The sequence below is a fragment of the Saitoella complicata genome (genome assembly GCF_001661265.1).
Source record: "Saitoella complicata NRRL Y-17804 unplaced genomic scaffold SAICOscaffold_1, whole genome shotgun sequence".
In the NCBI taxonomy this organism is placed as follows: Eukaryota; Fungi; Ascomycota; class Saitoellomycetes; order Saitoellales; family Saitoellaceae; genus Saitoella; species Saitoella complicata.
In genome coordinates, this window is record NW_017566992.1 from 1,303,438 (window position 1) to 1,331,305 (window position 27,868).

A 27,868-nucleotide genomic window follows, 5' to 3' on the forward strand; every position below is an offset into this window, starting at 1 on the left:
CGTGCCATTGGTGGTGATGACGATAAAGTCGTACCGGCACCCAAAAAGGGTGGACTTGTAATCATGGATGAGCCCACGGCGAGGCTGTCTGGGACTTTGCGTGGTGGGACGATCGGTGTGGGTCTCCGCTCTTCAGGTGCGAATCCCGAGGCCTCCCGACTTAGGATTGGAGATGGCGGAGCCGGACGAGTAGGCATAGGCACCGATTGCGAACCTCGCGCTAATCTCTCGTCGCCAACAATGGCGGGCGAGGAAACATGTCGAACAGCTGCGATGTCATTCGATGACCGCGTCGTAGGATGTCGCGGCGCATCAGGCGGGACCCCTTCGCCTTGCAATTGTACAATCGTAGTGTCTGTCTTTGCCCTCCTTCTCCCAATCACGGTTTGACGATGCAACGCATACGGTCCAGGAGATGGGCCTTTTTGTGGTTGCGGTTCCGGTCCAGGTCGAGGTCTGCCTTCCTCGGCCAGCGGAGCCGGCGGAGGGGAAGTAGAGGGTCGATGCGAGCTTGGAAGCATGTCGCTGGTGAAAGAAGGTGGTTTATGCCATCAATTGAGTGTCAGGATCCACGAGGAAGAACAAAGACTGGTGTACACAGGGTTTCCTTATCGATGTGTACCAGCTGCTGTACGCACCGGCCCGAGAACGGTCCGAAGGTCAAAATCACAGATCACCCGGGTATATGCCACAAAAACACGGTTATGAGCCCTTTCTGCTCCTTTGAAGCTCGATTCCTTCCAGTCAGCTGCAGTGCGACCCTTAAGCTCCGTGTTTTTTGGTGTTTTGGTCTCGGCTCCCCACATAAGCATGTTGCTGCAGCCTGCGTGAACCGCCGATACCGGTACCGCAAGGCTTAACAATCGCGCACCTTTACTGTTGCTGCGCCACAGAAGCGCAGGCCCTACTAAAGTTGGGGACACCCAGGGATTTCGTGAGAGTGTCTGTAATGGATCTTGGACAACGGAGATGGGTAAGCTTAAGGCGTATAGCATATCGACGCTTAGAATCAATAACGGAAACCCATATGAACATCGAACTTTTGCGCTTTCCTTTCACTGCCAATCGCCAGCATTGCGTCCTGCGCATGCCTATCTCTGGTATCTATGTCACCTCTTTTGCAACGCATACACTCCTCAATTCTTGTATACCGCAAGCAAGATGTTGTCACCTTTTTTCAGCAACACGGTACTGTAACTCGTTCTTAGCCACCTCCTTAAACATGCTGTGACACATACCTGTCTCTATGCTTAACAGCGACCATATCCTTCCCTTGTAACTCGGTCTGGGCAACCAAACTGAACGCAGACACGTCTTCCCGCTCCGCAGCGCCTCTAGCTGTACGCAAGTCAGACTCAGAACAGCACCCAAGGCCAAACGATGTTAAAGACGTACATCCGATGAACAACCCTTCCCCGTCGCACAATAAGACACCGCGCACTCCGTTCTGGTTCATGCTGTGCCTATGTCAGCATTCATCCGCACAGTGAGCGTATTCCGAAGGCATACGCCTCATCCAAAAAGTTCTGAACGGCAGTTTCGTCCATGATCTCTAGGTGGTCATTGACGTCTTCCACGGCCGCGCGTGTCTACAGGTGTTGTACGTACGGGGTCCCGCGCGCATGAACCCGCACGAACTCTGCGGCTGACATCTGAAGCCCCTGAATGGAACGAGCGTGTACGCGCCCTGGTTCACGTAAAAAACACCAAAGGCTCAGTCGTAGTAAGGACAGTGTACGGTTGAGAAGAGCAGTATCAGGATATGTCAGGTGAGTCTTGCTGTGACGTTTGCTTGCGTTGGGGACCGTAGGGTGGATAGGGGGTGCGCAGCCTGAGGAAAGTGCGTCGAGGAGGGGGGGGCTGCCAAGACGCAATGAGGGTCGTGTGAGAGTGCAACGGAAGGGATGTATGCGCCAGAAGCATACATAACTCCCTACAAGCTTTCGTCTGACGTCGTTGCTTGTTGCTCTCCCCCCTCGGCCCGTCCCCGTTCCCAAACGAAACACGTAATTAAACCTTCTTGCGACGCCCTTGCTAACCACGGGTGCAGCTACAGTCCCTCACCCCAGTCTCTTCCCATCGACATCCGGGGGACAAACCGCCGACCCCCTTCAATCACTCGGTGAACCTATCGGCGCTACAATTACCGCTACCGCAACAAGAATGTCTTCCGAGAGGGGTTCTGATGGGACGGAAGAGTCGGGGGTTATGGTGCAGAGGGAGCACGTTGAGGAGGATGTATGTAGACATCGCCGTGTTATGAGGGAGTGACCACTAATGGATGTGTGTAGGAGGCTTATATGTCGTTGCAGTCACCTCATGAAGTTCGTGAGCTTCAAACACAGGCTTCCGCTCCTACCTCGCCGGTCGAGTCTTCAACCCCCATCCCATCCTCCACCGTCGTCGACCTAACGCCAGCTGAAGCACCTAAACCCCCCGTCAAAGAAATTATCCGCAAAACAATCACCGGCTACGTCGGCTTCGCAAACCTCCCAAATCAATGGCACCGTAAAGCTACCGCCAAAGGTTTCGCGTTCAACTTGATGGTGTGCGGTGAGAGTGGATTGGGAAAGACCACGTTGGTCAACACGTTGTTCGCCAAGTCGCTAGAGGACCAGGGTGTTTTGCCTTCGAAGGTCGACAAGGGTATCGGGCCGGAAGTGCCGAAGACGGTTGAGATTACCAATATCACGGCGAATATCGAGGAGAGTGGTGTTAGGTGCCGATTGACTGTTGTCGATACCCCCGGGTTTGGGGATTACATCAACAACGACCTCGCCTGGCGTCCTATTCTCGATAATGTCGAGAAACGGTTCAATGATTATCTGGATGCGGAGAATGCTCCTACGCGTACGCAGCTCCGTAATCTCGAGACCGATAAGCGGATTCATGCGTTGCTTTACTTCATCCAGCCTACTGGACACTCACTCAAGCCTATCGACATCGAAGTCATGAAGCGTCTTTGTGACCGTGTTAACCTCATCCCTGTGATCGCCAAAGCCGACACGCTCACCGACGACGAAGTCAACACCTTCAAAGCCCGCGTCAGAGCCGACATCGAACACCACGGCATCAAAACCTACAAGCCCGAAGAAAACGACTACGACGACGAAGACACCATCATGGAAAACCGCGAATTCATGGCCAAAATGCCCTTCGCTGTCGTCGGCTCCTTGACCCAAATCGAACTCCCTGGCGGCAGGCGCGTCCGCGGCCGTAAGTATCCTTGGGGTGTGATTGAGGTCGATAACGAAGACCACTGCGATTTCGTCAAGCTCCGTGAGATGCTCGTCCGTACCCACATGGAAGAACTCAAAGACCGCACCGCACAAACCCTCTACGAATCCTACCGTACCGAGAAACTCATGGCAATGGGAATCTCCCAAGACGCTTCCGTATTCAAGGAAATCAGCCCTCAGGCGAAGTTAGAGGAGGAAAGACAGTTGCATGAGGCGAAGCTGGCGAAGATGGAGAATGAGATGAAGTTGGTGTTTGCGCAGAAGGTCGCGGAGAAGGAGCAGAAGTTGAGGCAGAGTGAGGAGGAGTTGTATGCTAGGCATCGGGAGATGAAGGAGCAGCTTGAGAAGCAGAAGCAGGAGATTGAGCAGAAGAAGATCAGGATCGAGGCTGGTACGCCTACGATGGAGGTGAAGACCGGCAAACGTGGAAAGTTCAGCTTGGGACGTTAGTTGGAGAAAGTGAGGATCTTGTTCGCTATATTTCACGTTGGTTTGGTTGGCTGTTGCGCCGCAGGCCGTTGCACATCCACTCAAATGCTTAAGGCGTAGGTTTTGTGGATTTTTTGTTGATTTGTTTTGCTTGATACCCTAGCTGGCTGTTGACGTTGAGTGAGAGAGTGAGAACTTATAGCTAGAAGTGAAGTGCTAAAATTTATTTTGATCTTGTTTGGAACTTGACGAGCAGATGCATCATTCCCATACAATGGAGTCATTTCTGGCAGAAACATGACAGACTTGGAGCGGACGATTCCAGCCGACAATGTGCATTTGCACGTCGAACCCATCCTTTCCATAAAAAGAAATCATTTCTGAGAAAAGACTGCATCAACCACCGCATGCCATATGTTCAACGCCGCTGCACCAGAAGGACCTACACTCCCTTTTACACGCAATCATCCAGCTCGATCCATTTCGGTATTAACAGACAAAGCTTGATGTGTATGCTGTGGACATCTCAAGAACCACAGATCTGGCTACATGGTCCTTACAATGTGGAGTGCTGCCTTTCTGTCCTTGCCAATGGGCACTCCTGAAGAAGCTGAATAATTCCGTGAGAACGAGGCCCAGATTGCTTCAGAAGCGACAAACTTCATAACATCATGGTCTCCTGCCTATCAAAGCCAAGCTGTCACTAACTGACAACAATAAAATTGACAGAACTGCGAACAGAGCATGCCTCCCTATATAAACATTCGGCTTGAGGGCACAAAACAACCGGGACGCTTACACAACGGTTTACGACAAAGAATTTCTGTAACAGGCGATGGAAGTCATCACACGAATGACTGACAGCAACATCCTTCTCAGCTAAGCACTCGTATCATCTCCGATATGTGACCCTCATACAACCATACCCGGATGACTCGGTTCAACGAAGAAATGCTCACCTCGCTCCGTAACCTGGACTGTATCCCCTACTCTCAGCTCACCTTCCGTAACATCTGGTACCCCATATAAGCCGAAGCAAGGACTCCACTTCTTGCCTTCGTCTACTCGTCTGTACTTGGATAATTCCTTCAGAGGTTGTAGGGTCTGTTCGGCTTTATCCAGATCCACTGCTGTTACGACGCACCGCGGACATCGGCTAGGAGTATGGATGGTCATCACCGGTTTCTTTGAATTGTCCACCATGTCCTCGTCCTTGGTAGCAGGTTGTTGTGACCGAAGGACTTGGAGGGTTTGCCAGGTGTCCTCATCCCATGCTTCCACGTCTTCGCCCTCCAGCACCACATTTGGTCTGAATCTCTCCATAGTAACTGCCTCATCCAAACGCGCATTGAGCTCTTTCAACGAAGATGCGTTAACCACCAGCAGCGGGTATGCATCGTTCAGGTTGGTCTCAAGCTCGCGAGGAGAAGAGAGGTCTGGCATATTGCCAGTTACCGGACGTCCGCCATATCTGTGGCATAGCTTGACTTTCCTTCCGAGGGCCTTTGAGAAGAAACTCGCGTACGGCTCACCCAGATCGATCGGACGATGCGGACATTTCCATAACATAATGGAATTCTCCAGCCGTGGCAAACTCTCCAGGGCGTCAAACTGTCGCGGTATGCGTATACTTGCTTCATCGATGCTCACTCTGTACCACTTATCACCATCTTCTAGATCAAGGTCTACTCTCACGTGTGCCAGTCTGGCACATTGCTTCAATGTCATGGTTGCCCACTTCGTCTCTCCATCCACATATTTGCGCTCCACGAACATCATGGTGTGATCTCCGCTCAGCCCATACTGATCAAGTGTTGCTGATGACACAGCAAGACCGCGACAAGATTTGATGGGATAGATGTGTAGCTGCTTAATGCGAAGCTTTGCCTGCTGATCCTCCTCCGGAATTGGATCAACCGCTGATGGCAAGCGACCGAAGAGCGAAGCAGCGGACGATGAGACTGATGAGATCACTGAGCTAAAAGCTGATGCCATTCGTTCACGATTGTTGTCGACAGGTCGCTGGGAGCTTGCTGCCAAAAACCAGACCGCGCGGTGCGGGGAAAGGCCACGCGCAGTACAGTAGGGAGGGGTTAAACATTTCCAAACTCCTATCTTCAGCTGGAGCCTCAGTGAGACCCTCTGTCTGCACAACTGTCTGATCAGCATCCACACAGCTATCAACACCTCCAGGAACTGTCTCTGCAGACAACTGTTCGGCTCTCGAAACAACGATTAGAGCATATTCCGCTTCCCTCGTCAGCCGTAAACGCTCGCTGTTGATTCTGTAGCGCAGTTCATGGTATTTCGAAAGCTGCTGGACATCCTCATCAACATTTGCCTTTAGCGGCGGCTGCTTCGTTCCGAACTGAGCCGTACGTTTACCCTTAGCCACGGCATTGGACCAGGAGCAAGTAGACTTCATGCTGCATCCACACCATGTTTCTGGCTTGTGAGACGGGCGGAAGCATGGCGAAATGAGTACAAGGGTGTGTTGCAAGGGTACCCGAGTTCATCCAGCAAAGTCTGTATGACTTCAGCTCCAACTTGCACAGTCAAAGGCTCATCAAATTCGGATATCCCATGCTATGCCTGACCCTTTCTTCGCAGGTAATCCCCGCTCAGGCCCCGTGCGAACTTACTCTTCAGGAAACGCTAGGCAAGATGTGCAGGCCTTACAATACTTCAGCGCGAAAACAAGTCACCAGAAGACGACACACATAGAAAAGCATACATTCCTAAACCATAAAGAGATATCGAAAGATCAAGCAGAGAAACACCTCATCCCTCTCCTCCCTCACTCCTCTGACACCTTACTCGAACACAGGGGTATCATACGTATCCGCCGGGTCCTCGCCATGCTTCACGATATACTTGCCCAACTTCTGAATATCATGCTGGAGCCCCGCACACAACTCATGACTAACAAGTGCAACGCGCTTATTCCTCAATGCCCCACCCCTGAGTGCATGCATTGCAACATGGTACCTCGAAACATGGTTTTGGACCATCATGTCGAAAGGTGTAGTCGTGGTACCTTCCTCGCGGTATCCCTCAATCGAGACGCGCTCGAGACCGGGACGGCCGAAGAGGAGGGACTTGAGTTCGCCGGGGTAGCCGTGGTAGTTGAAGTGAACGGGTCTATCCTTGGTGAAGAGGGCGTCGAAGTCGGCGTTGGTGAGGGCATGGGGGTGTCCCTCATTCGCCGCCAAGATCATCAAGTCAGTGACGTTGACCACACGCACACGAAGCTCGGGACACTTCTTCCTCAAGAGGGCTGCGGCAGTGATAACCTCGAACGTAACCTCCACTCCAATACCAACCAACACAACATCAGGATCAACACCATCGTCGGTGGAAGCAAACTTCCAGATCGACGCACCAGCAATACAATGCTTCTCAGCCTCATCGGGGCTCAACCAAGTCGGCACAGGCTGCTTACTTCCAACCAACAGGTTAATGTAGTTCTTCGAGCGAAGCATATGCCCAATCGTGCTCATAGCACAGTTTGCGTCAGGGGGAAGGTAGACCCTAACAGCCTCCGGCTTGAGGTTCATCACCGCACCGATGAAGGACGGGTTTTGGTGGGAGAAACCGTTGTGTTCCTGACGTGCCCAGGTTGAGGTTTCGATGTAGTTGATGGAACCGACATCGCCCCTCCAAGCAGTTTCCTTGGCAATCTTCATGAACTTGCCGTACTGGACCATCATTGTGTGAATGATGCCAAGGAAAGACTCGTAAGAGGGGAAAATACCGGTACGGCCCGTGAGAACGTATCCCTGCATCCATCCCTGACAACAATGCTCACTCAACACCTCGATGACACGACCTCCATTATGCGCACTCTCCGGCGCGACCTGGAAGTTACGTTGCGTGTACTTGAAGACTCCGTCCAACTTGTTCGACATCAACTCATCCGGGGAGAACAATCTGACAGAGGTAGGGTTCTTCTCCATGACATCACCCAAGAAATTACCAATCTGCTTCATAGGCGAAGTCTGCTCCCCCTTCTCCACTGCCCTCGTCTTGAAATCGGGGACATCGAGTGCACGCCAGTTGGCATACGTCTCCTTCCTCTGTCCCATTCTCATCTCATGAATGTCAGGGACAATTTGCAAGGCATCCTGGATTGGGCTGCCATCCTCATTGAACAACTCCTCGGGTCCGTAGGACTTGAGCCACGAGTCCAACAACTTGAACTCCTCGTCGTCCGTTTTCGCCGTGGGAAGCGGGACCTGATGCGCATGGAACGTTCCCTCAATGGGAGTGCCATGTGCGGCCTTTGGTCCGCCCCATCCCTTCGGTGTACGTAGAATAATGACTGGGAAACGAGGCTTCATGATCGGCTTTCCACTCCTTGCAGCGGTCTGGATATCCTTGATGGTGTCGTATGCCCACGCCATACTTGCCGCCAAATCCTGGTCGATATGGGACATGTTCGAACCATCCGAGACACCATCAACGATACGAACCTGGTATCCATATCCGGTGAAGAGAGCTGTCAACTCACGATCATCCATACACCCAAAAATTGTTCTCTCCGAGATCTTGAAGCCGTTGACATGCAAAATGGGAATAACCGCTCCAGACTCCTTGGGGTCAACATACTTGTGCGAATGCCACGCCGTCGCAGTTGGCCCAGTCTCGGCTTCACCGTCGCCAACGACACATGTCACGATCAAGTCTGGGTTATCCATGACCGCACCCCAGGATACAGCGAGTGCGTATCCCAACTCACCACCCTCATGAATTGACCCCGGCACATTCGGCGAAACGTGCGACGGGAACCCTCCCGGCCACGAAAAGCCCTTAATGAGGTTTGCAAGCCCATCCTGGTTACGTGCATACTGTGGATAAAACCTATGCAACGAATTCTCCAACCACAACGAGGCCAGAATAGCGGGCGCACCATGTCCAGGTCCCGTGACGAAGATCATATTCACGTTCTTGGTCTTGATGAGGTGGTTTGCGTGAGCGTAGATGAGGTTGAGGCCGGGGCAGGTTCCCCAGTGTCCGAGGAGACGGTTCTTGATGTCGTCCTTCTTGAGGGGACGGCGGAGGAGGACGTTGTCTTGGAGGAAGATCATGGCACCGGCGACATAATTTGCGGCACGCTGGAATGTCCGGATGGATTTGATGTCCTGTAGGGTTCATTAGCCTTGATCCACTCGCTGGGACTACCAAAACATACCTTGTCGGACAAGACTTTGTTATCCAGCTTGATGTTCAAGTCAAGGATAGAGTCCGGCAGCAGAGACTGCGGCGGAGCCGGATTGGGTCCTGATTCTTCGATTGGCATTGTCTATTACTGTCGTGAAAGATAGGGGATGTATGCTGCCCAGGTGGATATAGCGAGCCTTTTATTCAAACGTTCTCAGCCGAAACGCATGGTCCATGGTGGCTCGGCCCGGTCGGGAGCAACACCTGGTTATGACGTAACGACCACTCCACCATCAAACCTTGCGATTTAACACGATATGCCAAGGAGAATTAACTCCCAAGATGGCTATATGGATTAACTCGCGGTCGTGTCCCGTGTCTCGCTCCGACGCTAGAAGACAAGGGTAGTCGCGCGCTCCAAGCTCCGTCGCTACCGCAGAAGACAAGGGAAGGGAATGTCTCACGCGGGTCCTGCCAAAAGGAAATCAGGAAATGGGGTGATCTCACCTGTCAATTGCAATCCATCGCATTGGCATAACAGAGGATCGAAGCAATTGCAGAAGCGACATCAGCACAATGGTCCATCAAGACGACGACCCAACATACCCCCTCCGATTTGTCCCGTTCGAAGACACCACCCTCGTTTTAGCCTGCCACGACTGCTCCTCTCCAAGCGCACCGCTCCTTGCCCTTTACAACGCCCTGACACTCTCGCACGCGATACCCTCACTCTCTCACGACCGCGAAGAAGTGTCTCTATCTTACGTCTTACGCGCGTTAACCAATTTCCTTGTCAATGGACAGATGCCGGCAGAGAAGATTGTGCAGGCATTGCGGTGTTTGCCACACTTGGCCAGTGGTGGGACGAGTGTTAACCCGAGGTTTGATGGTGGGTGGAAGGAATGGGCTGAACACTCTCCAACCTCGGCTACCCATCATGAGAAGGAGATCAACATCTTCGAGGCTTTCGGGATTCAATTGGTCCACGGCTGGATACCCTCTGCAGAGAGTAAAGCACTGTTCGGGGAGTTGTCACATGAACAAGCTCTCACCCTGATTTCCCTCGGCGAACAGACCCGGGAAGAGAAAGGTCCCGCAGACACATTCTCACCCGAAGAAATGCAACTCCTTGTGCGTGCGGACGCGGTGAGTGAGTTTATCGACTCCACTCCCTCCCGATTTACACAGAGCGGCTTGGAACATCTACAGAAGACGTTAGAGGCAGAAAAGCCAGCCGTTCTGTGGAGGGGAGACGAGGGGTGGAGTGTAGTCGTTAAACACCGCGAAGGAGGAGGCTTATTCACCCTCGTCACCGACAACCGATGGGCGGGACACGAAGAAATTGTCTGGGCCTCCCTTAACCCCGACAACTCCTCTGCACAAGTGGAGTACTTTAACACAATGTGGATCCCACGAGACATCGACTCTTTCAGCCCCACAACTAGCACGACTCCGAGAGCAAAAGCAGAGGAATTGGCTGCCATCGCCTCACACTTTGCGAACCAAGACCGCCTGATCTCTCATTACCAGCAAGCAGCTCAAATCCGCGCTATCTCGGCCAAGAAGGATGCCGCGATCGAGACGAGGGCTGATGATAGGATCATTGAGGGAAGAGGAGGGGAACGAACGTTCGTTTTCGTGGATCGGGATAAGACGAAGATGGGGTTGAAGTTGAAGGGGAACAAGGTCAAGGCGAAGGATAAGGGGGAGAACGGGGCGAGAGCGGGGTGTGTTTTGATGTAGGCATCCGAGGAGCAAGCGAAAAGTGTGGGAGGCAGGAAGAGAGGAGGGCGGTAATAGATGACATAGATGGCGGTTTGATACCCTTGAGATACCACAATAATGATGATTTGAGCTGCGTACGCGGGCTGTTGACTCAGCGAGCTTGAGTTGGCATGATCCCGACAACTCGAGCTCTCCAGAAGGACCACATCATCGACGACTCAATTGACTTTCAAATGGCAAAACGCAATCAAACAAACCCTCCTATCTCGATCAATCAAACCATATTGCGTATGACGTTGGTACTGTACCTATTGTACCCCGAGGCTGCATCTGCACGAATGGAAAGTCGCGCTGCCCGCTGCCCGCTGCAGATCACAAACCTCAATCAACCACGATGTCCGAGCCCCCCCACAAAAAGGTAAGCACTCAAAACCGCATACAACCCCAAAGGTCCTCTTCTAACCAAACCTCATTGCTTCTAGAACAAGACCATGGTTCAGCCCAAGGAGAACGTTTGTTTGATCTGTATCGACGGTTGGGGTATTTCGCCCGTGAAGGGAACGAAGGGAGATGCTATCGAGGCTGCTGCGACCCCCGTCATGGACGCCATGCAGGTCGACACTCCCTACGTTGAGCTCTCCGCTCATGGATTGGCTGTCGGCCTCCCCGATGGTCTCATGGGTAACTCCGAAGTCGGTCACCTGAACATCGGTGCCGGCCGTGTCGTCTGGCAAGATTTGGTCCGTATCGACCAGACCATCAAGAACGACAAGCTTAACGAGGTCGAGAACCTCAACAAGGCCCTCGAGAACGCAAAGAACGGAAACGGACGTCTCCACTTTTTGGGTTTGGTCTCTGATGGAGGTGTTCACTCCCACCAGAAGCACTTGTACTCTTTGTTGAAGTATGCCAAGGACTTCGGTGTGCCCGAGTGTTACATTCATTTCTTCGGTGATGGTCGTGATACCGCGCCCAAGTCTGCTGCTGGATACATGGAGCAGTTGTTAGAGAAGACCAAGGAGTTGGGTTACGGTAAGCTCGCTACCGTTGTCGGCCGTTACTACGCCATGGACCGTGACAAGCGCTGGGAGCGTGTCCAAATCGCCTTCGACGGATTGACCCAGGGTAAGGGTGAGGCCGCCGAGGAGTCCGACGCCGTCAAGAAGATCAACGAGCGTTACGAGCAGAAGGAGACCGACGAGTTCTTGAAGCCCATTATCTTCAACGGAGACGATGCCCGCATCAAGGACAACGACACCCTTTTCTTCTTCAACTATCGTTCCGACCGTATGCGTGAGCTTTCCCAGGTCTTCGGTGTTACCCCCGCTCCTATCGACTCCCCCATCCCCCAGAACCTCCACATTACCACCATGACCCAGTACAAGGCTGACTTCCCCTTCCCCGTCGCTTTCCTTCCTCAGCGCATGGACGACGTCCTCGCCGAGACTTTGGCCAAGCAGGGTGTCAAGCAGTGCCACATCGCCGAGACCGAGAAGTACGCTCACGTCACTTTCTTCTTCAACGGTGGTACCGAGCGCGAGTTCGACCAGGAGGTCCGCGATATGGTTCCCTCCCCCAAGGTTGCCACCTACGACAAGAAGCCCGAGATGTCTGTTCACGGTGTCGCAGAGCAGGTTGCTAAGCGTGTTTCCGAGGGCGAATTCCCCTTCATCGTCTGTAACCTTGCCAACCCCGACATGGTCGGCCACACTGGTGTCTACGACGCCGCCGTCGAGGCCGTCACCCACACTGACAAGGCTATCGGTGCCATCTACAAGGCTTGCAAGAAGCACAACTACATCCTCTTTGTTACCTCCGACCACGGTAACGCCGAGAAGATGTTGTCTGAGGAAGGAACCCCCTTCACCGCTCACACCACTGCCAAGGTTCCTTTCGTGATGACCTCTGAGCGTCACCAATTCAACAAGGAAAAGATTGGTGCTTTGTGTGATGTTGCCCCCACTATTTTGGATGTTATGGGTTTGGAGCAGCCTTCTGACATGACTGGTGTTTCTTTGTTGGCTTAAGTTAGAGGGTATGGGAGACGTGTTTGATTAGACTGGGGTGCATGATGTGATATAGAGCACAGATCACGATCAAAAAAGTATATTTTACCGACCGATACCGAGACTTCTGTCCCTCATCCTCTATCGTATATTTCCTTCCTGTTCATCGTACACAATTCTTCTTTCCTTCCTCACCTAGAGCAGTAGCTTAAGCAAGGAGCTTCTCCAACTCGCCAGTAGACTTCTTGGTCTGCAAGTCAGAGTTTCCACCAAGGTGCTGCCCGTTGATGAAGATGTTAGGGACGGTACGCTGTCCAGTCTTCTCCTGGAGGTAATCCTGGATCTGGGCACCGTCGTCTACCTCATCGAGCTCGAGGACGTAGAACTTGATACCGAGCTGGGAGAGGGTGTTCTTAGCCTGCTTGCAGTATGGGCCTGTGGTCAACCTCGTTAGCTATGTCCATAGGACTCACAGAGAGGGAGCCCACAGTAAGACTTGGAGAAGACGGCGATCTTGTTGTCGGCGATGGCCTTGTCGACCTTGGACTTGACGGCGGGAGACATGATTCTTGGAGATGATTGAGAGAAAGCTGCGCCCATATGGTGGTGTGCGGAGGAGATGACCTTAATGGTGGTGCGCACACTTAGAGTCTTGCCGGCGATGACGTTAGGTCATGTTGCGGCCTCGAGACAGTAGTCTTGGAGGTCATCAATCCTCATAGTTCGAATAACTAAGAAGGTTGCTATCTCTATAGCTTCTCTCGTGTATATGTGACGAGTCATTAATACGTTGGGCCATGAGCCTCTGACCTTCCAAAAAGTGATACAAACAATATACCCCGGCCTCGATCGGTCCGCTCCGTCCCCATCCGGTCCAATCTATCATTAACAATCGTCTCATTAAATTGTCAACGATGAGCAGTCCTCCATACTCACCATCTCATACGACCGAAGAGCCAGAAGTGCCGAGAACTTCGGACGAACCTTCGACCGAAGAATCGCCATTGCCATCCCTCCAAGGTGAAGTTGACCAAACTAGTGCAGTGAATCCCCAAATACAGACTTTATCTTCTGGTGCTGTGCAAATGTCCGAGTCTGCCGAAAGGCCAGGACCTCAAAGAATATCGTCTACAGCGGTAGAGCGTGCAACGCCTGCTCTTGCCCCAACTGAAGCCCAATCGGGTTCGAGTCTCGTTTTAGAGTTGGACAGTGAGGCAGAGGAAGCACAAGCGCAAGCTTTGCAGTATGCTCCTGAAGTATTGACTACATCTGATGACAAAGCTGTTCCACCGGCTCTCTCGTCCATTGCTGAGCCTGAGCCGTCGGCCATTGCGGCGGCTATGGCGTCTGCTTCCCCAGTCCTTCCAAAGATTCCAAAGAGAAAGCGATTGGCCAATGACCACATCGGCCAGCTTCAAGATAGGATTGCCGCTGACCCTAAGGATTTCGACGCTTGGAAGTCGTTGATCGAGGAGCAAGAGGAGAAAGAGAAGTTTGATGATGCGAGGGAAACATATGAACGCTTTTTGAAACTATATCCGTTGGCTGGACCCATGTGGATCTCATACCTGAAAATGGAGCTGGCCCAGGACGACCATGTCCGAGCCCAGACTATCTTCACTAAGTGTTTGCGCTCAGTCCTCGATCTCGATCTTTGGCGTTTCTATCTCGACTACATTCGACGTGTCAATAATGTTTTGACGGGTGGTGCACAAGCACGTATGATTATTTCCCAGGCTTATGAGTTTGTGTTGTCGAATATCGGGATGGATTATGAGAGCGGACCTATTTGGAAGGACTACCTGGACTTCATTAAGTCAGGCGAGGTATGATGTTGAGCGGTTTTCATTTTACGAATGCTAACCAATCTCAAAGGCAACGACTAGCTGGGAAGAATCCCAGAAAATGGACCACACCCGCAAAACCTACCAGAGAGCGATCTGTATCCCCCTCAGCAACATCGAGCAGCTTTGGCGTGAGTACGACCAGTTTGAGAATGGCATCAACCGCACCACTGCTCGCAAGTTCTTGGCTGAGCGGTCGCCTTCTTACATGACGGCCCGTTCATCGCTCAAGGAACTTCGCTCCATCATCGACAGCCTCGATCGCAAAGGTCTCCCGAAGACACCAACCTTCACTAAGCAGGACCGCGAGAAGGTCGAGGCATGGAAGAAATGGATCGCGTGGGAGCGTTCGGATCCATTGGTCTTGGAGGATGCGGAGGCATTGAAGTCAAGAGTCATGTATGCGTGCCAGAGAGCGATGATGAGCATGTACTTCCACCCCGAAATTTGGTTCAGCGTGGTGGAGTACGCCATGACGGTGGATGATCAGATGGCATTGGAGTTCTTGAAGACTGGAATGGCTGCGAATCCGTCGAGTTTGTTGCTGCATTTCCAGTTTGCAGAGATTGAGGAGTCGAGGGGAAGGCCGGAAAATGTGAAGCAGACTCTCCAGTCACTCGTTGATTCGTTGCAGGGGGAGATGGAGCGTGTTCAGAGGGAGTGGAACGAGGCGAAGGCGGATGCTGGCGATTCTAAAGTTGAGGAAGAATACACGATTGAAGACGAGGATGAAAACGAAGGGGCAAAGGTTGCGAAGCCAAACAAGCGTCTCGAGGCAATCAACACCAAGTACAAGGCGCAGATCGACACCCTCGCCCGTGAGAGCTCGATTGTGTGGGTCATGTTCCTCCGCACGACCCGCAGAATAGAAGGTCTCAAGCCAGCTCGCCAAGTCTTCACCCGTGCACGCAAAGCACCCAACCAGACCTACGAAGTCTTCGTCGCGTCCGCCCTGATGGAATACCACTGGAACAAAGAACCCGGCGTCGCAGTCAAAATCTTCGAGCTCGGCATGAAAGCCTACAGCGAGAACGCACACTTCGTCCTCCAGTATTTGAAGTTCCTCAGGAATATCAATGATGAGACTAATGCGCGGGCATTGTTTGAGAGGACAATCACGAAGTTAAGCCCGGAGGCTGCGTTGCCGCTTTATGAACACTTCTACAATTATGAGAGTAATTATGGGGATTTGAGTGCGGCGTTGAAGTTGGATGCGAGAATGGCGGAGTTGTATCCTCAGAGGACGTCGTTAGAGAGGTTTAGGACAAGGTATAGTTACCTTGACTTTGATGCTATTGCGGAGCATGATTTGGGAGGTAACGTGGAGAGTAAAAAGCCTGCTCAACCTGCAAAGGAGGTGGACAGCGATGCGGAGGAGTCGGCTGTTGAATCCGATGACGACCGCTACCGTTCAGCACCAACCAAATCAGCCGTATCCCGTCTCCGCGAAGAAGAAGGTGCCTCTCCCCGCAAGAAGGACCGCAAGAAGGACAACAAACGTGACCGGGACGGCGAGAAGGCCTCTTCGGGTGGTACCAAGCGGAAGGAGGCACCTCCGTTGCCCGACCCACTCATGTACCTCCTCAGCGTTCTCCCACCTGCGGATATGTACCAGGGAGCCTTGTTCAAGGTGGATGAATTGATTAGGTTATTGCAGGAAGCGAACTTACCTCCCCCGCCTATTAGCTATGATGATGGCGAAGCGGCAAAAAGACAGCGGATGGATGATGATTTCAGAGGGACGCCGCCGCCGAGGAGGAGGGGTTGAAAAGGGGTTGTAGTAAGGTGATTAACATTAGGTATATTACCGAAGATACCGTAGTTCGATCTATCAAATCAAGCCTATAACTCCCATTCTCCACTATCCTCACCAACGTCCTGATTCTCCTCTAGCTTTAGTCTTTGTACACCACCCATCATACTATCATCCCCTTGTCCCTCTCTTCCTCTGTACATGATAGGGCTGCCTCCATCATCGACGTCAAGGCGTCCCCATGATGAGCCTTGACCACTCTCCACAGACTCGGGGACGTTGTGACCTCCACGACCTGCTGTCCACAGGGCCTCCTTGACCAACCGGTTTGCGGCCTCCTTTGCGGGTGTTTTCAGTAGCTTTGATGCCGGCAAAGAGAACTGCATAGTCACAGGCGGCGACATTCCAGGCGGGAACCCATCCTCATCATCCGAGTCATCGAACTCACCATATTTACCCATCGGCGTCTTTGCCTTCGGTGTCCCCTGAACCGGTGAACTCCACACGCGACTCTCGAGATCGAGTTTAGGCGTAGCGGACGACGCGTCGGAGGGTGATGCGTAGACTGGATTATTCCGGTGCGGCGTCGCCTGGACGCGCCAATTGCTGTCAAGCACGCGGTGGAGGAGGGGACCTTTGTTTCCGCGAGTTGTGGAGGGTGCGCCATTCGTATTTGTCATGGGACTTGAACCGGGCGTTGCGTCGCCGTAGTCACGGGCAACGGGTTGTAGAGGGGTGCTGTCGGAATCGTATGAAGATTCGTAGGCGCGTGCAGGTGTTTGGAGGACTGGTGGAGGGTTTGGAGTCGATGTGTCGCCGACATCGGAGAAGAAGGAGCGTTCATCGGCGGTGTTGCGGGGTGTTTGAGCGATGTGAGATTGGGAGACGTCGGTGTACATGGTGGTGTGCGCCGTGGTGTCCGTTTCGGGGTTGTTTGGGTCCAAGTCTTCGTATCCGCTTAGCGATACATTTGCAGATGCCTCGAAGAATTGTTTCCAGAACTGTGCATTCCATGTCAACATCGATCGGGACAGCTTGACACACTTAAAGCACCTTGGATCCGTCCCACACAGCCCGCGATTGCTCAGCATACCGCTCGACAATCGGAAGAATGTGAGTTGTGATGATGCGATGGCATCTAGAGAAGTTGTGGTCAATCTCCTGGAGAGTCAAGGTGATGTTCTGTTCCAGACGCTCAGTCTCCGCCTATGTACCACAAGAAGTCAGCATACGTATGCTACGCGTCGTCGAACAAATAAATGCGCACCGTTATTGAGCCGTTCGATTGCATATGACTGGACATCGTAGTGATTGCTGGATTGCGAAATCACCGAGGAATACGTTCGGCGTTGCGTTTGTTTACCGACAGTTAAGGCGGATCAGGGGCCGGCATCCCATGCATGCATCGTATTCCAGCTACCTTACGTCGCTCCCTCATCGTCGATACATTGGTAAGGGTGGGAAGAACAAAACTGCTTGGACAAGACAGGTTGAGGATATGAAACGGAGGAAGAAATGAGGTGCTGCATCTTTTTTTGGCGTATTTCAAGGCTGGGCAAGAGGCAGGTATTGATGCTTCGCAGGATGAGGTTGAAGAAGTGAGAGAGACGAGTATGATGCTGAGCAGCCTGAGCTTGATCTTGAAGAAGGTGATGTCCCCATTGAAGAGCAGCTTGCAAGGTTTGAGGTTGAGGAAGATGCGGAAGAAGGTCCCACTCTCATAGCATTTTCAGCCGCAACCACCAACATCCAGATTGAAGCAGTAGTTTATGAGTTTTTGGATGCGCAACTGAAGTTTGACGCTGGTTCTTTGCTCCTTGACAACAAAGAGCGTGGCCTTATAGCCTTGTTTGGCCTGAAGTATCTTCTGAACCAACAACGCGGAGGCATTTATTGTGGTCATATACCAGATTCAAAGCAGAAAATATGGTTTTTCTCAAGATTCCCTGAATTCCCCAACACTGATCCGCTATCATTGACGTCTGCTGCTCTCGGAAGATCTGTCGGGTGTGTTCTGGGTAGAGGGCCGTTTCAATTTATTCAACGTCATGGGAGGGGCCTGTCGAGCGACGACTGCAGCTGCACGGTAACGCGAATACCCACAGCCAAGTGCAACATGAAAATCGCAAAAGCCTTGCCTATACTTGTGATACATTTTGTAAATTCCTTTTGGAGTTTCCCAGTCTGGAACTGATGACTTCCTCAGACCACCTTTGCTGGAGGGCATCGCAACCCTAAGCTGCACCGCACCTGCACCACCGAATTTTACCTGGGCTCCGCGAAGTACAGGAAACTTCGGAACTCCAGCAACCCAGCCGACAGCTTTCCCATCTCGACAAAATGACTCTTAAGCGCAGAAACAACGGACGCAACAAGCACGGACGTGGTCACGTTAAGCCCGTTCGTTGCTCCAACTGCTCCCGCTGCGTCCCCAAGGACAAGGCTATCAAGAGGTTTGCCACTCGATCCACCTTTGCAATTGGTCGAATGCTGACCGCTTTTTAGGATGACCGTCAGGAACATGGTCGAGTCCGCCGCTATCAGGTACTTACCTACGATGACCCCAGAGTAGCATCGTGATGCCGGTTGAGATACCATTTCACGTTCTCCCGTGCAAGTGATCGTTGCGCGCCTCGCCAAAGACCCAGTTCTTTGCGTCGAAGCACTCTCGGAAGTTCCGTGGACGCGGCTCACTAACATTCAATGTGTTTAGGGATATCTCCGAGGCTTCCGTCTACCCTGAGTACGCTCTCCCCAAGCTTTACATCAAGCTCCACTACTGTGTCTCCTGCGCCATCCACTCTAAGGTTGTCCGTGTCCGTTCCCGTGAGGGTCGCCGCAACCGTGCCCCTCCCCCGAGGGTCAGGTTCAACAAGGACGGCAAGAAGATCAACCCTTCTGTTGCTGCTGCCAAGGCTCTCTAAATGCTCTTTTGAGTATCTCGAGAATGGGTCGGTGATGGGTCGGTAGAACGGCGAGTTCACGAAAGTGAATGAGCTGGTTGCCGGTTCATCCGATATTTCGTTCATGCCGCTTTTGGAGGAAATCTACTTTAGTGAGATGATACGGAATATACGGATGAAAAAGTACTTTGTCTCAATCTTGTGTGCCGTAGAAATTGTAGAATCCAGCTCCCCTAACAACCGTTGCCCTCCAATGCATGCCCCAACCTGTCTATGAGCTAGCTCAAAACACGCACCCAGCGCCTCCAAACACCGTAAGGTTCTTCGAAGACAGTAACTTCAATTGACCGTTCAATTCGTTGTACCGTCGATAAACAATCATGTCTTTGTACGACAGAACTCCTAGTCGCAGGCCGGGTGCTCCTGTCGCGCCTTCGCCGTCTTTCCGTGACTCTCCCACTCCGGGAGCTGCCTCAGATTTGGGTTCCACCTTGAGCGACACTCGCAGGCGTCAGAATAAGAAGGATGAGGTACGATGTAGCACGGATGCTTTTTTTTAGTTTTCCTAATCTCTGTGGTACAGGCTATCCGCAAGAAGATTGAAGCCGACCTCAACAAGAAGCGCAACGCTCCAGCTCGCCAACGTCACACAAAGCGTGCTGCCCCCGGTACCGTCTCGTCCCTCCGTCCTACTCAGGCACTCACCGTTCGTGCCAACATCACCGTCTCCGAGGCGTCGCAATTGATGGCCGCTCGGCGTGCTGACTGTGTGCTTGTCATTGACGACGAAGAGCACTTAACCGGCATCTTCACCGCAAAGGACTTGGCTTTCCGTGTCGTCGGTGACGCTATCGATGCCAGGAGCGTTACGGTCGCTCACATTATGACGAAAAACCCCATGTGTACCCGCATTGACACCTCGGCAACCGAGGCTTTGGAGACGATGGTCAGGAAGGGTTTCCGTCATTTGCCTGTCTGTAATGAGGAGGGCGACGTCATTGGTCTCCTCGATATCACAAAGTGTTTTTACGAGGCTATGGACCGTCTCGAGAGGGCGTATGCGAGCAGCAAGAAGCTGTATGATGCTTTGGAGGGCGTACAGAGTGAGATGGGTGGTCTTCAACAGCCCCAGCAGATCATTGCTTATGTCGAGGCTTTGAGGCAGAAGATGTCTGGACCTAATTTGGCTTCTGTTTTGGATGGTACTCCGCCGACAATGGTCTCTGTTAGGACTTCAGTTCGTGAGGCGGCTACGTTGATGAGGGAGAACCATACTACTGCTATTTTGGTGATGGACGGGGATAACATCCAGGGTATCTTCACGAGTAAGGATGTTGTTTTGCGTGTTATTGCTGCTGGGTTGGACCCTGATAAGTGCAGTGTTGTCCGCGTGATGACTCCTCACCCTGATACTGCCCCCATGTCTCTGTCGGTCCAGGGTGCTTTGAGGAAAATGAACGATGGACACTACCTTAACCTTCCTGTTACTGACAATGACTCAGGTGAGGTCGTGGGTGTTGTGGATATTTTGAAGTTGACGTATGCAACGCTGGAGCAGATTAATACCATTCAGGCTAACGATGGTGAGGGACCTATGTGGAACCGCTTCTGGAACACTGCGGATGACGAGACCGCTTCCGTTCACTCTGACAGTCAAATCAATCGTGCGCCTACTCCTCTTTCTGAGATTGCTATGCATTCCAACTCGCCTGCTGCTCCGGTCTTGACTCGTCTTGACTCAGTTTTGCCTGGCGACTCTGCATCACAAGCTCCTGAGTCCGAGGCACAGAGCACTCCTGTACCATTGGATGACGAGGTTCCTTTCCCATTCAAGTTCAAGGCTCCCTCTGGCCGTGTGCACAGATTCCAGATCACCCCAAAGGATGGTTTCCAGGATCTTCGCACAGCCATCTCTGAGAAGCTCGGCGCAGAGAAGGAAGATATCGGTGGCGACAGCTTCGCTATCTCCTACGTCGACGACGAGGGTGACATTGTCGCCATCACCTCCAGCTCCGATGTCCTCGACGCCGTTGATATCACCCGCCGGGCAAAGCGCGAAAAGGTCGATCTTTACGTTCATGACCCAACCAAGGCTGCTGTTCCTGTTGCTGTGCCTCAGCCTGTGCTTGCGCCTGTCAGCGAGGAGGTCAGTACGGTCAGTACTACGAAGGCTGCTCCTGAGCCGGAAGCTAAGCAGGCTATTTCTGGGGTGCCGAATGAGTTGTTGTTGCCTAGTGCCCTGGTTACGCTTGCTGTCGCGATTGTTGTTGTCTTTACTCTCGGAAGGGGAAAGAAGTAAGCACTCTACGTTGGGCATATAATTAGGAGGCGACGAGTGTGAAGGAGGAGGATCGAAGTGGTTCATTGCTAGATGGAGGCTGTCCCGATCATGTTGACGGGTCATTGCCTTGTACGTGATATTCTAGACATATTTGGTATACCTTGCTTAATACACATCTGTGTTTTTTCGCACTCTCCTCCCTCGGCGGTATGTGGAGCTCCTGAATTAGGCCTCAAGCTGCGCGCGCGTCTGTTTACCGGTGCCTTGCTGCAGCGGCGTACTTTAAAAAAAAGTTGAAGATTCGTGAGAGAAGAGCAACAACCCATTACAATATACCATGGCATCTGCACTTCCTGCTGAGGCAGTCAATGCCCTTGTCGCCACCCTTGATGCTCTGGCAGCGACCGATAACACCATTCGTTCGAATGCTGAGGCCTCCTTGAACGACGAGTGGATTGCACAGAGACCAGACATGCTTCTGGTGGGATTGGCAGAGCAGACGAAGGGAAATGCTCAGGATCACGTATGTTTTGCCGGTGCTGTCAAGCCCGACCACGGTGCCTGACGTTGTTCATAATAGATGCGAAGTTTCGCCGTGGTCCTCCTCCGAAGAATTGCATTCAAGCCTGCGCCGGGATACCCAGAAGAATCAGAGAAGACAATTTACGACATCTTGAACGACGTTGCGAGAAAGAATGTACACGACCTTTTGTTGGCGTCGTTTGCGGAGGAGCAGGTTGTTGGTGTACGGCATAAGGTGTGCGACGCCATCGCTGAGATTGCCAGACATGGACTTTACAGCAGCTACAAGTGGCCAGACCTTCTCCAAGCTCTCTTTTCATGCAGCAAATCTCCAGAAGCCGCTCACCGCGAATCAGCATACCGCGTTTTCGCTGCTGTCCCTACTCTCATCGGCTCGCAACATGCGGACATTCTGAAGGGTGCCTTCCAAGCTGGTCTTGAGGATCAATCACAAGAAGTCCGTCTTGCGGCCCTCCGTGCATACTGCGCGTTCCTCTTGGAGGCTGGCAGCAACACCAGGAGCACTTTGTCTGTCCTCCTTCCCGCGTGCTTGAACGTCCTTCCCCCATTGTCCACCACCCACGACTCCGAGACTCTCGCTACCGCCCTTACCTCCCTTATCGAGCTCGCTGAGACTCACCCCAAAATGTTCAAGAACTACTTCACCATGATCGTTCAGTTTGGATTGAGTGTTATAAAAGACAAGGAGCACGAGAATGTGGCAAGGCAGGCTGCTTTGGAGTTGTTGATTACCTTCTGCGAGGGTGCACCAGGAATGTGCAGGAAAGAGGATAGCTACGCGTCGAACCTTGTGGTGGAGTGTTTGGCGTTCTTGACCGATGTTGGAGCTGAGGATGATGATGCGCAGCAGGAGTGGAATGAGACGGAGGATTTGGATGCTGATGAGAGCGACGCGAACCACATCGTCGGCGAACAGGCTCTGGACCGTCTGGCTCGCAAGTTGGGTGGCAAGACCGTTCTTCCCCCTGCTTTCGCGTACTTGCCTAACATGATTTCGTCCACCAACTGGCGCCAGCGTCACGCAGCTCTTATGGCCATCTCTGCTATTGCTGAGGGATGTGAGAAGATCATGAAGGCTGAGCTTTCCCGTGTCCTCGACATGGTCTTGCCTCTCCTCAGGGACCCTCACCCCCGCGTCCGTTGGGCTGCCTGTAACGCTGTTGGCCAGATGTCCACCGACTTTGCCAACACCATGCAGGCCAAGTTCCACGAGCGTGTCCTTAGCGGCTTGGTCCCCGTCCTCCAGGCTCCTGAGCCCCGTGTTCAGGCCCACGCTGCTGCTGCTTTGGTGAACTTCTGCGAGGAGTGTGACAATGCTACCCTCGAGCCTTACCTTGATGGTATCCTCGAGCGCCTTCTCGCCCTCTTGCAGAGCCCCAAAAAGTACGTCCAGGAGCAGGCCGTTACCACCATCGCTACCGTGGCCGATGCTGCTGAGGCCAAGTTCGTCAAGTACTACGATGCTATCATGCCCCTCCTCGTCAATGTTTTGAAGGCCCCTGATGCTGGTAAAGAGTACCGTTTATTGCGTGGAAAAGCTATGGAGTGTGCCACCCTCATCGCTCTTGCCGTCGGAAAGGAGCGTTTTGCCCCTTCGGCACAGGAGTTGATCCAGGTTCTTGGCAGCATTCAGCAGAGTGTTGTCGAGGCTGATGACCCTCAGGCCAGCTACCTCATCCCTGCATGGGGACGTATCTGTCGTGTCATGGGTAAGGAGTTCTTGCCTTACTTGGGTGCAGTCATGCCCCCTCTTCTCGAGGCTGCGAAGCTCAAGCCTGACTTCGCTGTTTTGCAGGATGATGAGGAGAAGGAGAAGTATGCTGCTGAGGATGGTTGGGAGTTTATCGGTGTTCAGGGTCAGCAGATCGGTATCAAGACTACTGTGCTCGAGGAGAAATGCACCGCTGTTGAGATGTTGGTCTGCTACGCTGCTGAGCTCAAGGAGAACTTCCAGCCTTATGTCGGTCCCATCTTGAACGACATCGTTATCCCCAGTTTGAAGTTCTACTTCCACGATGGTGTTCGTTCGGCGGCGGCCAAGTGTATCCCCCGCTTGCTTGACTCCATCAAGCTTGCCGGTGCTGACGTGAAGAGCGTTTGGGACACCGTCGCTCAGAAAATCACCGACATCATCAAGGCTGAGCCTGCTGCGGAGATGGTCGCTGAATTCTTCAGCGCCTGGAATGAGTCCGTCGAAGTTGTCGGTGCTGCTGCTATTTCTGCTGAACAGTTGGCTGCCTTCATCACTGCTTCTGAGTCGCAGATTCAGGACTACGGTAAGCGTACTGAGGCTCGCGCTGAGGCTGCACACTCCGGTGATGTCGACATCGAGGAGGACGACGACGTCATGATGGAGATGGAGGATGATGAGGCTATGTTGGCTGAGATGAGCAAGGCATTCCACATGACCTTCAAGACCATCAACACCGCTTTCCTTCCTCACTGGGAGCGTCTGTTGCCTTACATCGGTGCCTTCTTGAACCACCCCGAGCAATCCAGCCGTCAATGGGGTGTTGGTTGCATCGACGACTTGATCGAGTTCTGCGGTCCCGAGTCCTTGCGTTACAGCAGCACCTTCCTCGAGCCTCTGGGCAAAGGTCTTACTGACCCCGCGCCTGAGGTTCGTCAGGCCTCTACCTACGGTGTCGGTGCTGCTGCCCAATTCGGTGGTGAGGCCTACGCTGACTTCTGCGCTGCTGCTTTGCCTGCGTTGTTCCAGTGCATCCAGATCGCAGGTGCCCGTGATGATGAGAACATCTACGCTACTGAGAATGCATGCGCTGCTATCGCCAAGATTTTGAGATTCAACTCAAGCAAGGTCCAGAACTTGGACCAGACCGTCGTTGCTTGGATCCAGACTCTGCCCATCATCTGCGATGACGAGGAGGCTCCTTATGCTTACTCTTTCCTCTCCGAGTTGATCGAGCAGAACCACCCTGCCGTCACCTCTCAGGTCCCCGTAGTATTCAAGGCCATCGTCGAGGGTTTGGAGGCTGCTATCATGACTGAGAAGGTTAAGGAGCGTGTCGTCGGTGCTACCAAGCAGTTGATGAGCACCACCCCTGATGCTTCCGCATTGGTATCGAGCTTGACTGTTGAGCAGCAGCAGTTGATGCAGAAGCTCTTTGCTTAATTTGAATCCGACTTAAGCTTTCTTGTGTCGTGTTCTGGAGTTTATACTTTCATACTGGGTACGGTGTAGCGATTTATTGATACCTCAAGATTTATTAGATGACAATTGGAGTTGCTTTTGTACAACTAAAAACGGATCCTTTTGCTCTCATGATGCAAAGCACTTACGATGTGAATGGTAGCTGCTCGAGGTTGAGTCTTGTGCGTGGGAATTTTTGGGGTCGGCGCAGTGCGTTCCAATAGCAAGGTTACACATCCGGATCCAACTGAAGCGCTGTAGAAGGAGTGATAGAGTAGTCGCTAAGAGAAGTTTGAAAAAAAACATTACTATTCCTATACCTTCTATCGTACACCTCACATCTCCATAGCTCATCTACTTCCTCCTGTCGCCCTCCAACCTCTGAACCAACAACACATACTCCCTCATCGCCTTCTCCCTCGAGGTATCATTCTTGACCTTCGACCACGCCCTCCATTTGATCTTCTCTTCGGAGGGAAAGAGATCGAGCTGGATGGGAAGCTTGCCGTGGTGAGGTTCGGTTGTGTCGCCTGACCCAATCTTGTGGAGGACCCAGAGTTCGACGCTGCTCGAGCGTCAACAAGGCTACGGGAAGAGGGGATAAGAAGGTAACTTACCAATCTGCTTCGGAGAGGTCTTGGATATTCGCAGCGCGGAAAGTAGCGTCCTGGAACTCCCTGTTCAACACATCCACCTCACTCACACCGCCAACAGGCTCCAGTCCCGCCGTAGGGTTTGGATCAACAATGGGCTTCGTAGCCGGCGGCAGAGACAAGTCAATGTTCTCCGTGTCCAAAGGACGACCGGTATGGTAGTCCGCGAGAGAAGGGCCTGTGGTGTCAAGTGGCATGGTGACGACGTCCGCCTTGCCGGCTTGCGCGACGGGGTCGTTGAGAGAGTCGATTTCGAGTCCCTGCTGTGCTGGTGGATAGGACATTCTTGTGACGGTGACTGTATGTTTGCTGGAGATGTATGCTGTTTGGCCAGAAGGTGGTTTTGTATGGGGTGTATGCTCGGGCCGTGGGTACCGGTGATGTCATTACCGCGCGCAGCCGTCGAAACGGCAGGGTCTGGCGATGCCGGTGCTCAGCTGGCAAATAGAGAACCCTACGTAGAGATAGTTGCTCGTTCACATTACGTATTGCCTATCCTATACTATTCCTGCAGCCTAGATAATGAACAACAAATTCATATCCAATGGATGACTACACGACAACTGCGGCTTCTGCTGATACTTCCCCTTCAACTCCTCTCTCAAACACTGCAACAAACTCAAATAACTCTGCTGCGGGTTCTTCAACATCACCTCCCTGAACGCCCAACTCATCGCGCCGGTAGCTTGTCCGCCCTCAGAGGCGTCAGCGGATGTTTGGTTGTCTTTGCAGCCGGATAGTTGGATGACGTCTGCGGGGGAGGTCTTTGTGCGGCGGGATATTTCGGTGGCGGAGGAGTTTGAGCCGGTTACGTTTTTGAAGAGGGAGGAGACGCCGGAGACCATACCGCCGATGTCGCCGCGGAGGTAGGACATGCCTGCGCTGAGGAGGCCTTGTCCGGCTTCCTTGGCGAGGTTGGGTTCTTTGAGGGTACCGTTCGTAGACTACATGCGTCACAGTTAGCATCTTCACAAGCCCGAAAAAGTGAATGCAGCGGCAAACATACGTAGAGGTATGGAAGATCCAACACACTTCCCGAATGGCACGAATCGAAGATGGCCGTCAATCGACATCCAGCCGGCAAGGGCATTACCATCCTGAAATGAATCTCATCATCGACGATGTGTCCATTCTGCTTGAAATCAAGTGGGTAAATGACCTCATCAAAACCATCATCTTCATCACCGTCGAGGTCTTCAGTCTGTCCTCCATGGCCGGAGTAGTGGAAGAAAAGATTGTCCTGTACAGAGATATGTCAGCACGCGTCCATGGGTCGCGACATAATACCTGTACATTCGGCTGAGCGCCCGAAACAAGCCATTGCATCGCATTGATGATATTCTGCCTCAACGGGACACTCCTTGGGTTGGACTGGTCATCCGTCAAAATGACCATATCCTCCCACTTAAATCCATATCTCTCGACCAAGAAACTCGACAAATTCCTGACATCTGTAATTCGCCTAGTCAGCAGCAATTTATACGCGGACAAAGAAACTCACCATTAATACACCCCTTCAACTCACTGCTCGACCCGAAATAGTTGATACCGATGAACAATGCCCTTTTCTTTCCCTGACAGTTGGAGTACTGGTAGTTGTACCCCTGCGTAGCTCCATGTCCGAACGCCTGAGCTTGCGTCGGCGGAGGAGGGGGAGCGCGGTAGTTGCCTTCGTTGTAGCTGTTGTTGTACGCATTCGGGAGTTGACCTATAGCTTTCGTCAGTCCACATCGGTATCACCAAACGCAGATTCCGAATACTATACCTGACGGCGGCCTAAAATGGTGCAACTGCTCCGGATGAGGCGGAGGTCCCGTCGGCGGCAGGTATCCCTGTCCACCACCCTGGTACGCCTGACTCGGCGCATACGGTTCAGGATTGTAGGACGACATATGTCCCCCATGCGGCGGGTTCCCACTCGGAGGAGGGTTCCCATAACTTGGTCCATTCGATTCATACCCAGGTCGAGTATGCATTGGGGGGGGACCACCAGGAGGGCCGTAATTTGAACGTGGCCCTCCGGGAGGGGGAGGCCCAGGTGGAGGACCACCCCAGCCACCGCCTGGAGGAGGTGGACCGTAGGAGTTTCCTTGGTTATTGTAGCCGTAGTTATTTTCGTAGCCGTTGTAGGACATGGTTGATCAAGGGTGATCTGGCGGTTAGGGTGGGTGTATGCTGCGA

General features: G+C 52.6%; 14 protein-coding genes across 14 annotated transcripts; 7 read left to right on the forward strand and 7 right to left on the reverse strand.

Annotated features, from left to right (window-relative positions):
• Window positions 1-1,076: 1,076 nt before the first annotated feature.
• On the reverse strand, window positions 1,077-1,578 carry SAICODRAFT_28632 (uncharacterized protein). Its single transcript, XM_019167186.1, has 4 exons — window positions 1,510-1,578; window positions 1,396-1,457; window positions 1,239-1,338; window positions 1,077-1,191 (listed from the first exon to the last, which is right to left on the reverse strand). The coding sequence occupies exons 1-4, from the start codon at window positions 1,545-1,547 to the stop codon at window positions 1,137-1,139; spliced, it is 255 nt and encodes an 84-aa protein (XP_019027651.1). The 5' UTR covers window positions 1,548-1,578; the 3' UTR covers window positions 1,077-1,136.
• Window positions 1,579-2,163: 585 nt separating this feature from the next.
• SAICODRAFT_4717 (Septin) lies at window positions 2,164-3,689 on the forward strand (the record flags this gene model as incomplete). Its single annotated transcript, XM_019168882.1, has 2 exons — window positions 2,164-2,238; window positions 2,292-3,689. The coding sequence occupies 2 exons, from the start codon at window positions 2,164-2,166 to the stop codon at window positions 3,687-3,689; spliced, it is 1,473 nt and encodes a 490-aa protein (XP_019027652.1).
• An 891-nt stretch (window positions 3,690-4,580) lies between these two features.
• SAICODRAFT_4718 (uncharacterized protein) lies at window positions 4,581-5,663 on the reverse strand (the record flags this gene model as incomplete). The annotated part of the gene is made up of 1 exon (XM_019168883.1): window positions 4,581-5,663. One exon carries the CDS (start codon window positions 5,661-5,663, stop codon window positions 4,581-4,583), a length of 1,083 nt encoding a protein of 360 aa, XP_019027653.1.
• An 818-nt stretch (window positions 5,664-6,481) lies between these two features.
• Window positions 6,482-8,967, reverse strand: SAICODRAFT_51685 (phosphoketolase; the record flags this gene model as incomplete). The annotated part of the gene is made up of 2 exons (XM_019169081.1): window positions 6,482-8,809; window positions 8,860-8,967. 2 exons carry the CDS (start codon window positions 8,965-8,967, stop codon window positions 6,482-6,484), a joined length of 2,436 nt encoding a protein of 811 aa, XP_019027654.1.
• A 388-nt stretch (window positions 8,968-9,355) lies between these two features.
• Window positions 9,356-10,698, forward strand: SAICODRAFT_28633 (uncharacterized protein). Its single transcript, XM_019167187.1, has one exon. It carries the CDS (start codon window positions 9,405-9,407, stop codon window positions 10,569-10,571), a length of 1,167 nt encoding a protein of 388 aa, XP_019027655.1. The 5' UTR covers window positions 9,356-9,404; the 3' UTR covers window positions 10,572-10,698.
• Window positions 10,699-11,044: 346 nt separating this feature from the next.
• Window positions 11,045-12,651, forward strand: SAICODRAFT_68858 (phosphoglycerate mutase; the record flags this gene model as incomplete). The annotated part of the gene is made up of 1 exon (XM_019170431.1): window positions 11,045-12,651. One exon carries the CDS (start codon window positions 11,045-11,047, stop codon window positions 12,578-12,580), a length of 1,536 nt encoding a protein of 511 aa, XP_019027656.1. The 3' UTR covers window positions 12,581-12,651.
• Window positions 12,652-12,725: 74 nt separating this feature from the next.
• On the reverse strand, window positions 12,726-13,178 carry SAICODRAFT_28634 (glutaredoxin-1). The gene is made up of 2 exons (XM_019167188.1): window positions 13,048-13,178; window positions 12,726-12,994 (listed from the first exon to the last, which is right to left on the reverse strand). Exons 1-2 carry the CDS (start codon window positions 13,157-13,159, stop codon window positions 12,768-12,770), a joined length of 339 nt encoding a protein of 112 aa, XP_019027657.1. The 5' UTR covers window positions 13,160-13,178; the 3' UTR covers window positions 12,726-12,767.
• Window positions 13,179-13,899: 721 nt separating this feature from the next.
• SAICODRAFT_51434 (Suf-domain-containing protein) lies at window positions 13,900-16,171 on the forward strand (the record flags this gene model as incomplete). The annotated part of the gene is made up of 2 exons (XM_019169062.1): window positions 13,900-14,385; window positions 14,435-16,171. The coding sequence occupies 2 exons, from the start codon at window positions 13,900-13,902 to the stop codon at window positions 16,169-16,171; spliced, it is 2,223 nt and encodes a 740-aa protein (XP_019027658.1).
• A 74-nt stretch (window positions 16,172-16,245) lies between these two features.
• On the reverse strand, window positions 16,246-17,459 carry SAICODRAFT_4724 (uncharacterized protein; the record flags this gene model as incomplete). Its single annotated transcript, XM_019168885.1, has 3 exons — window positions 16,246-17,157; window positions 17,210-17,362; window positions 17,424-17,459. 3 exons carry the CDS (start codon window positions 17,457-17,459, stop codon window positions 16,246-16,248), a joined length of 1,101 nt encoding a protein of 366 aa, XP_019027659.1.
• Window positions 17,460-18,464: 1,005 nt separating this feature from the next.
• SAICODRAFT_16545 (ribosomal protein S26e) lies at window positions 18,465-19,083 on the forward strand (the record flags this gene model as incomplete). The annotated part of the gene is made up of 3 exons (XM_019165668.1): window positions 18,465-18,609; window positions 18,662-18,700; window positions 18,870-19,083. Exons 1-3 carry the CDS (start codon window positions 18,497-18,499, stop codon window positions 19,078-19,080), a joined length of 363 nt encoding a protein of 120 aa, XP_019027660.1. The 5' UTR covers window positions 18,465-18,496.
• A 278-nt stretch (window positions 19,084-19,361) lies between these two features.
• Window positions 19,362-21,387, forward strand: SAICODRAFT_75138 (CBS-domain-containing protein). Its single transcript, XM_019170959.1, has 2 exons — window positions 19,362-19,589; window positions 19,643-21,387. Exons 1-2 carry the CDS (start codon window positions 19,440-19,442, stop codon window positions 21,356-21,358), a joined length of 1,866 nt encoding a protein of 621 aa, XP_019027661.1. The 5' UTR covers window positions 19,362-19,439; the 3' UTR covers window positions 21,359-21,387.
• A 255-nt stretch (window positions 21,388-21,642) lies between these two features.
• Window positions 21,643-25,016, forward strand: SAICODRAFT_16547 (ARM repeat-containing protein; the record flags this gene model as incomplete). Its single annotated transcript, XM_019165669.1, has 2 exons — window positions 21,643-21,863; window positions 21,921-25,016. Exons 1-2 carry the CDS (start codon window positions 21,678-21,680, stop codon window positions 25,014-25,016), a joined length of 3,282 nt encoding a protein of 1,093 aa, XP_019027662.1. The 5' UTR covers window positions 21,643-21,677.
• A 22-nt stretch (window positions 25,017-25,038) lies between these two features.
• On the reverse strand, window positions 25,039-26,042 carry SAICODRAFT_68865 (uncharacterized protein). The gene is made up of 4 exons (XM_019170432.1): window positions 25,652-26,042; window positions 25,435-25,599; window positions 25,184-25,281; window positions 25,039-25,141 (listed from the first exon to the last, which is right to left on the reverse strand). Exons 1-4 carry the CDS (start codon window positions 25,969-25,971, stop codon window positions 25,101-25,103), a joined length of 624 nt encoding a protein of 207 aa, XP_019027663.1. The 5' UTR covers window positions 25,972-26,042; the 3' UTR covers window positions 25,039-25,100.
• Window positions 26,043-26,202: 160 nt separating this feature from the next.
• SAICODRAFT_63531 (uncharacterized protein) lies at window positions 26,203-27,832 on the reverse strand (the record flags this gene model as incomplete). Its single annotated transcript, XM_019169996.1, has 5 exons — window positions 27,453-27,832; window positions 27,189-27,395; window positions 26,981-27,138; window positions 26,694-26,927; window positions 26,203-26,631 (listed from the first exon to the last, which is right to left on the reverse strand). The coding sequence occupies exons 1-5, from the start codon at window positions 27,820-27,822 to the stop codon at window positions 26,203-26,205; spliced, it is 1,398 nt and encodes a 465-aa protein (XP_019027664.1). The 5' UTR covers window positions 27,823-27,832.
• Between the last annotated feature and the right edge of the window lie 36 nt (window positions 27,833-27,868).

Bases quoted from the DNA above. Each gene is read 5' to 3' on its own strand.
- SAICODRAFT_28633 (XM_019167187.1), top strand. From the start codon at position 9,405: ATGGTCCATCAAGACGACGACCCAACATACCCCCTCCGATTTGTCCCG.
- SAICODRAFT_28632 (XM_019167186.1), bottom strand. From the start codon at position 1,547: ATGGACGAAACTGCCGTTCAGAACTTTTTGGATGAGGC. The intron at 1,339-1,395 runs GTACGTCTTTAA...ACTTGCGTACAG, and splicing joins GGAAGGGTTGTTCATCGGAT to CTAGAGGCGCTGCGGAGCGG. The intron at 1,192-1,238 runs GTATGTGTCACA...AACGAGTTACAG, and splicing joins GCTGTTAAGCATAGAGACAG to TACCGTGTTGCTGAAAAAAG.
- SAICODRAFT_28634 (XM_019167188.1), bottom strand. From the start codon at position 13,159: ATGGGCGCAGCTTTCTCTCAATCATCTCCAAGAATCATGTCTCCCGCC. The intron at 12,995-13,047 runs GTGGGCTCCCTC...GGTTGACCACAG, and splicing joins CGTCTTCTCCAAGTCTTACT to GCCCATACTGCAAGCAGGCT.
- SAICODRAFT_75138 (XM_019170959.1), top strand. From the start codon at position 19,440: ATGTCTTTGTACGACAGAACTCCTAGTCGCAGGCCGGGTGCTCCTGTC. The intron at 19,590-19,642 runs GTACGATGTAGC...TCTGTGGTACAG, and splicing joins GTCAGAATAAGAAGGATGAG to GCTATCCGCAAGAAGATTGA.
- SAICODRAFT_68865 (XM_019170432.1), bottom strand. From the start codon at position 25,971: ATGTCCTATCCACCAGCACAGCAGGGACTCGAAATCGACTCTCTCAAC. The intron at 25,282-25,434 runs GTATGTGTTGTT...ACAGCGCTTCAG, and splicing joins AGGGAGAAGGCGATGAGGGA to TTGGATCCGGATGTGTAACC. The intron at 25,142-25,183 runs GTAAGTGCTTTG...ATCCGTTTTTAG, and splicing joins GAGCAGCTACCATTCACATC to TTGTACAAAAGCAACTCCAA.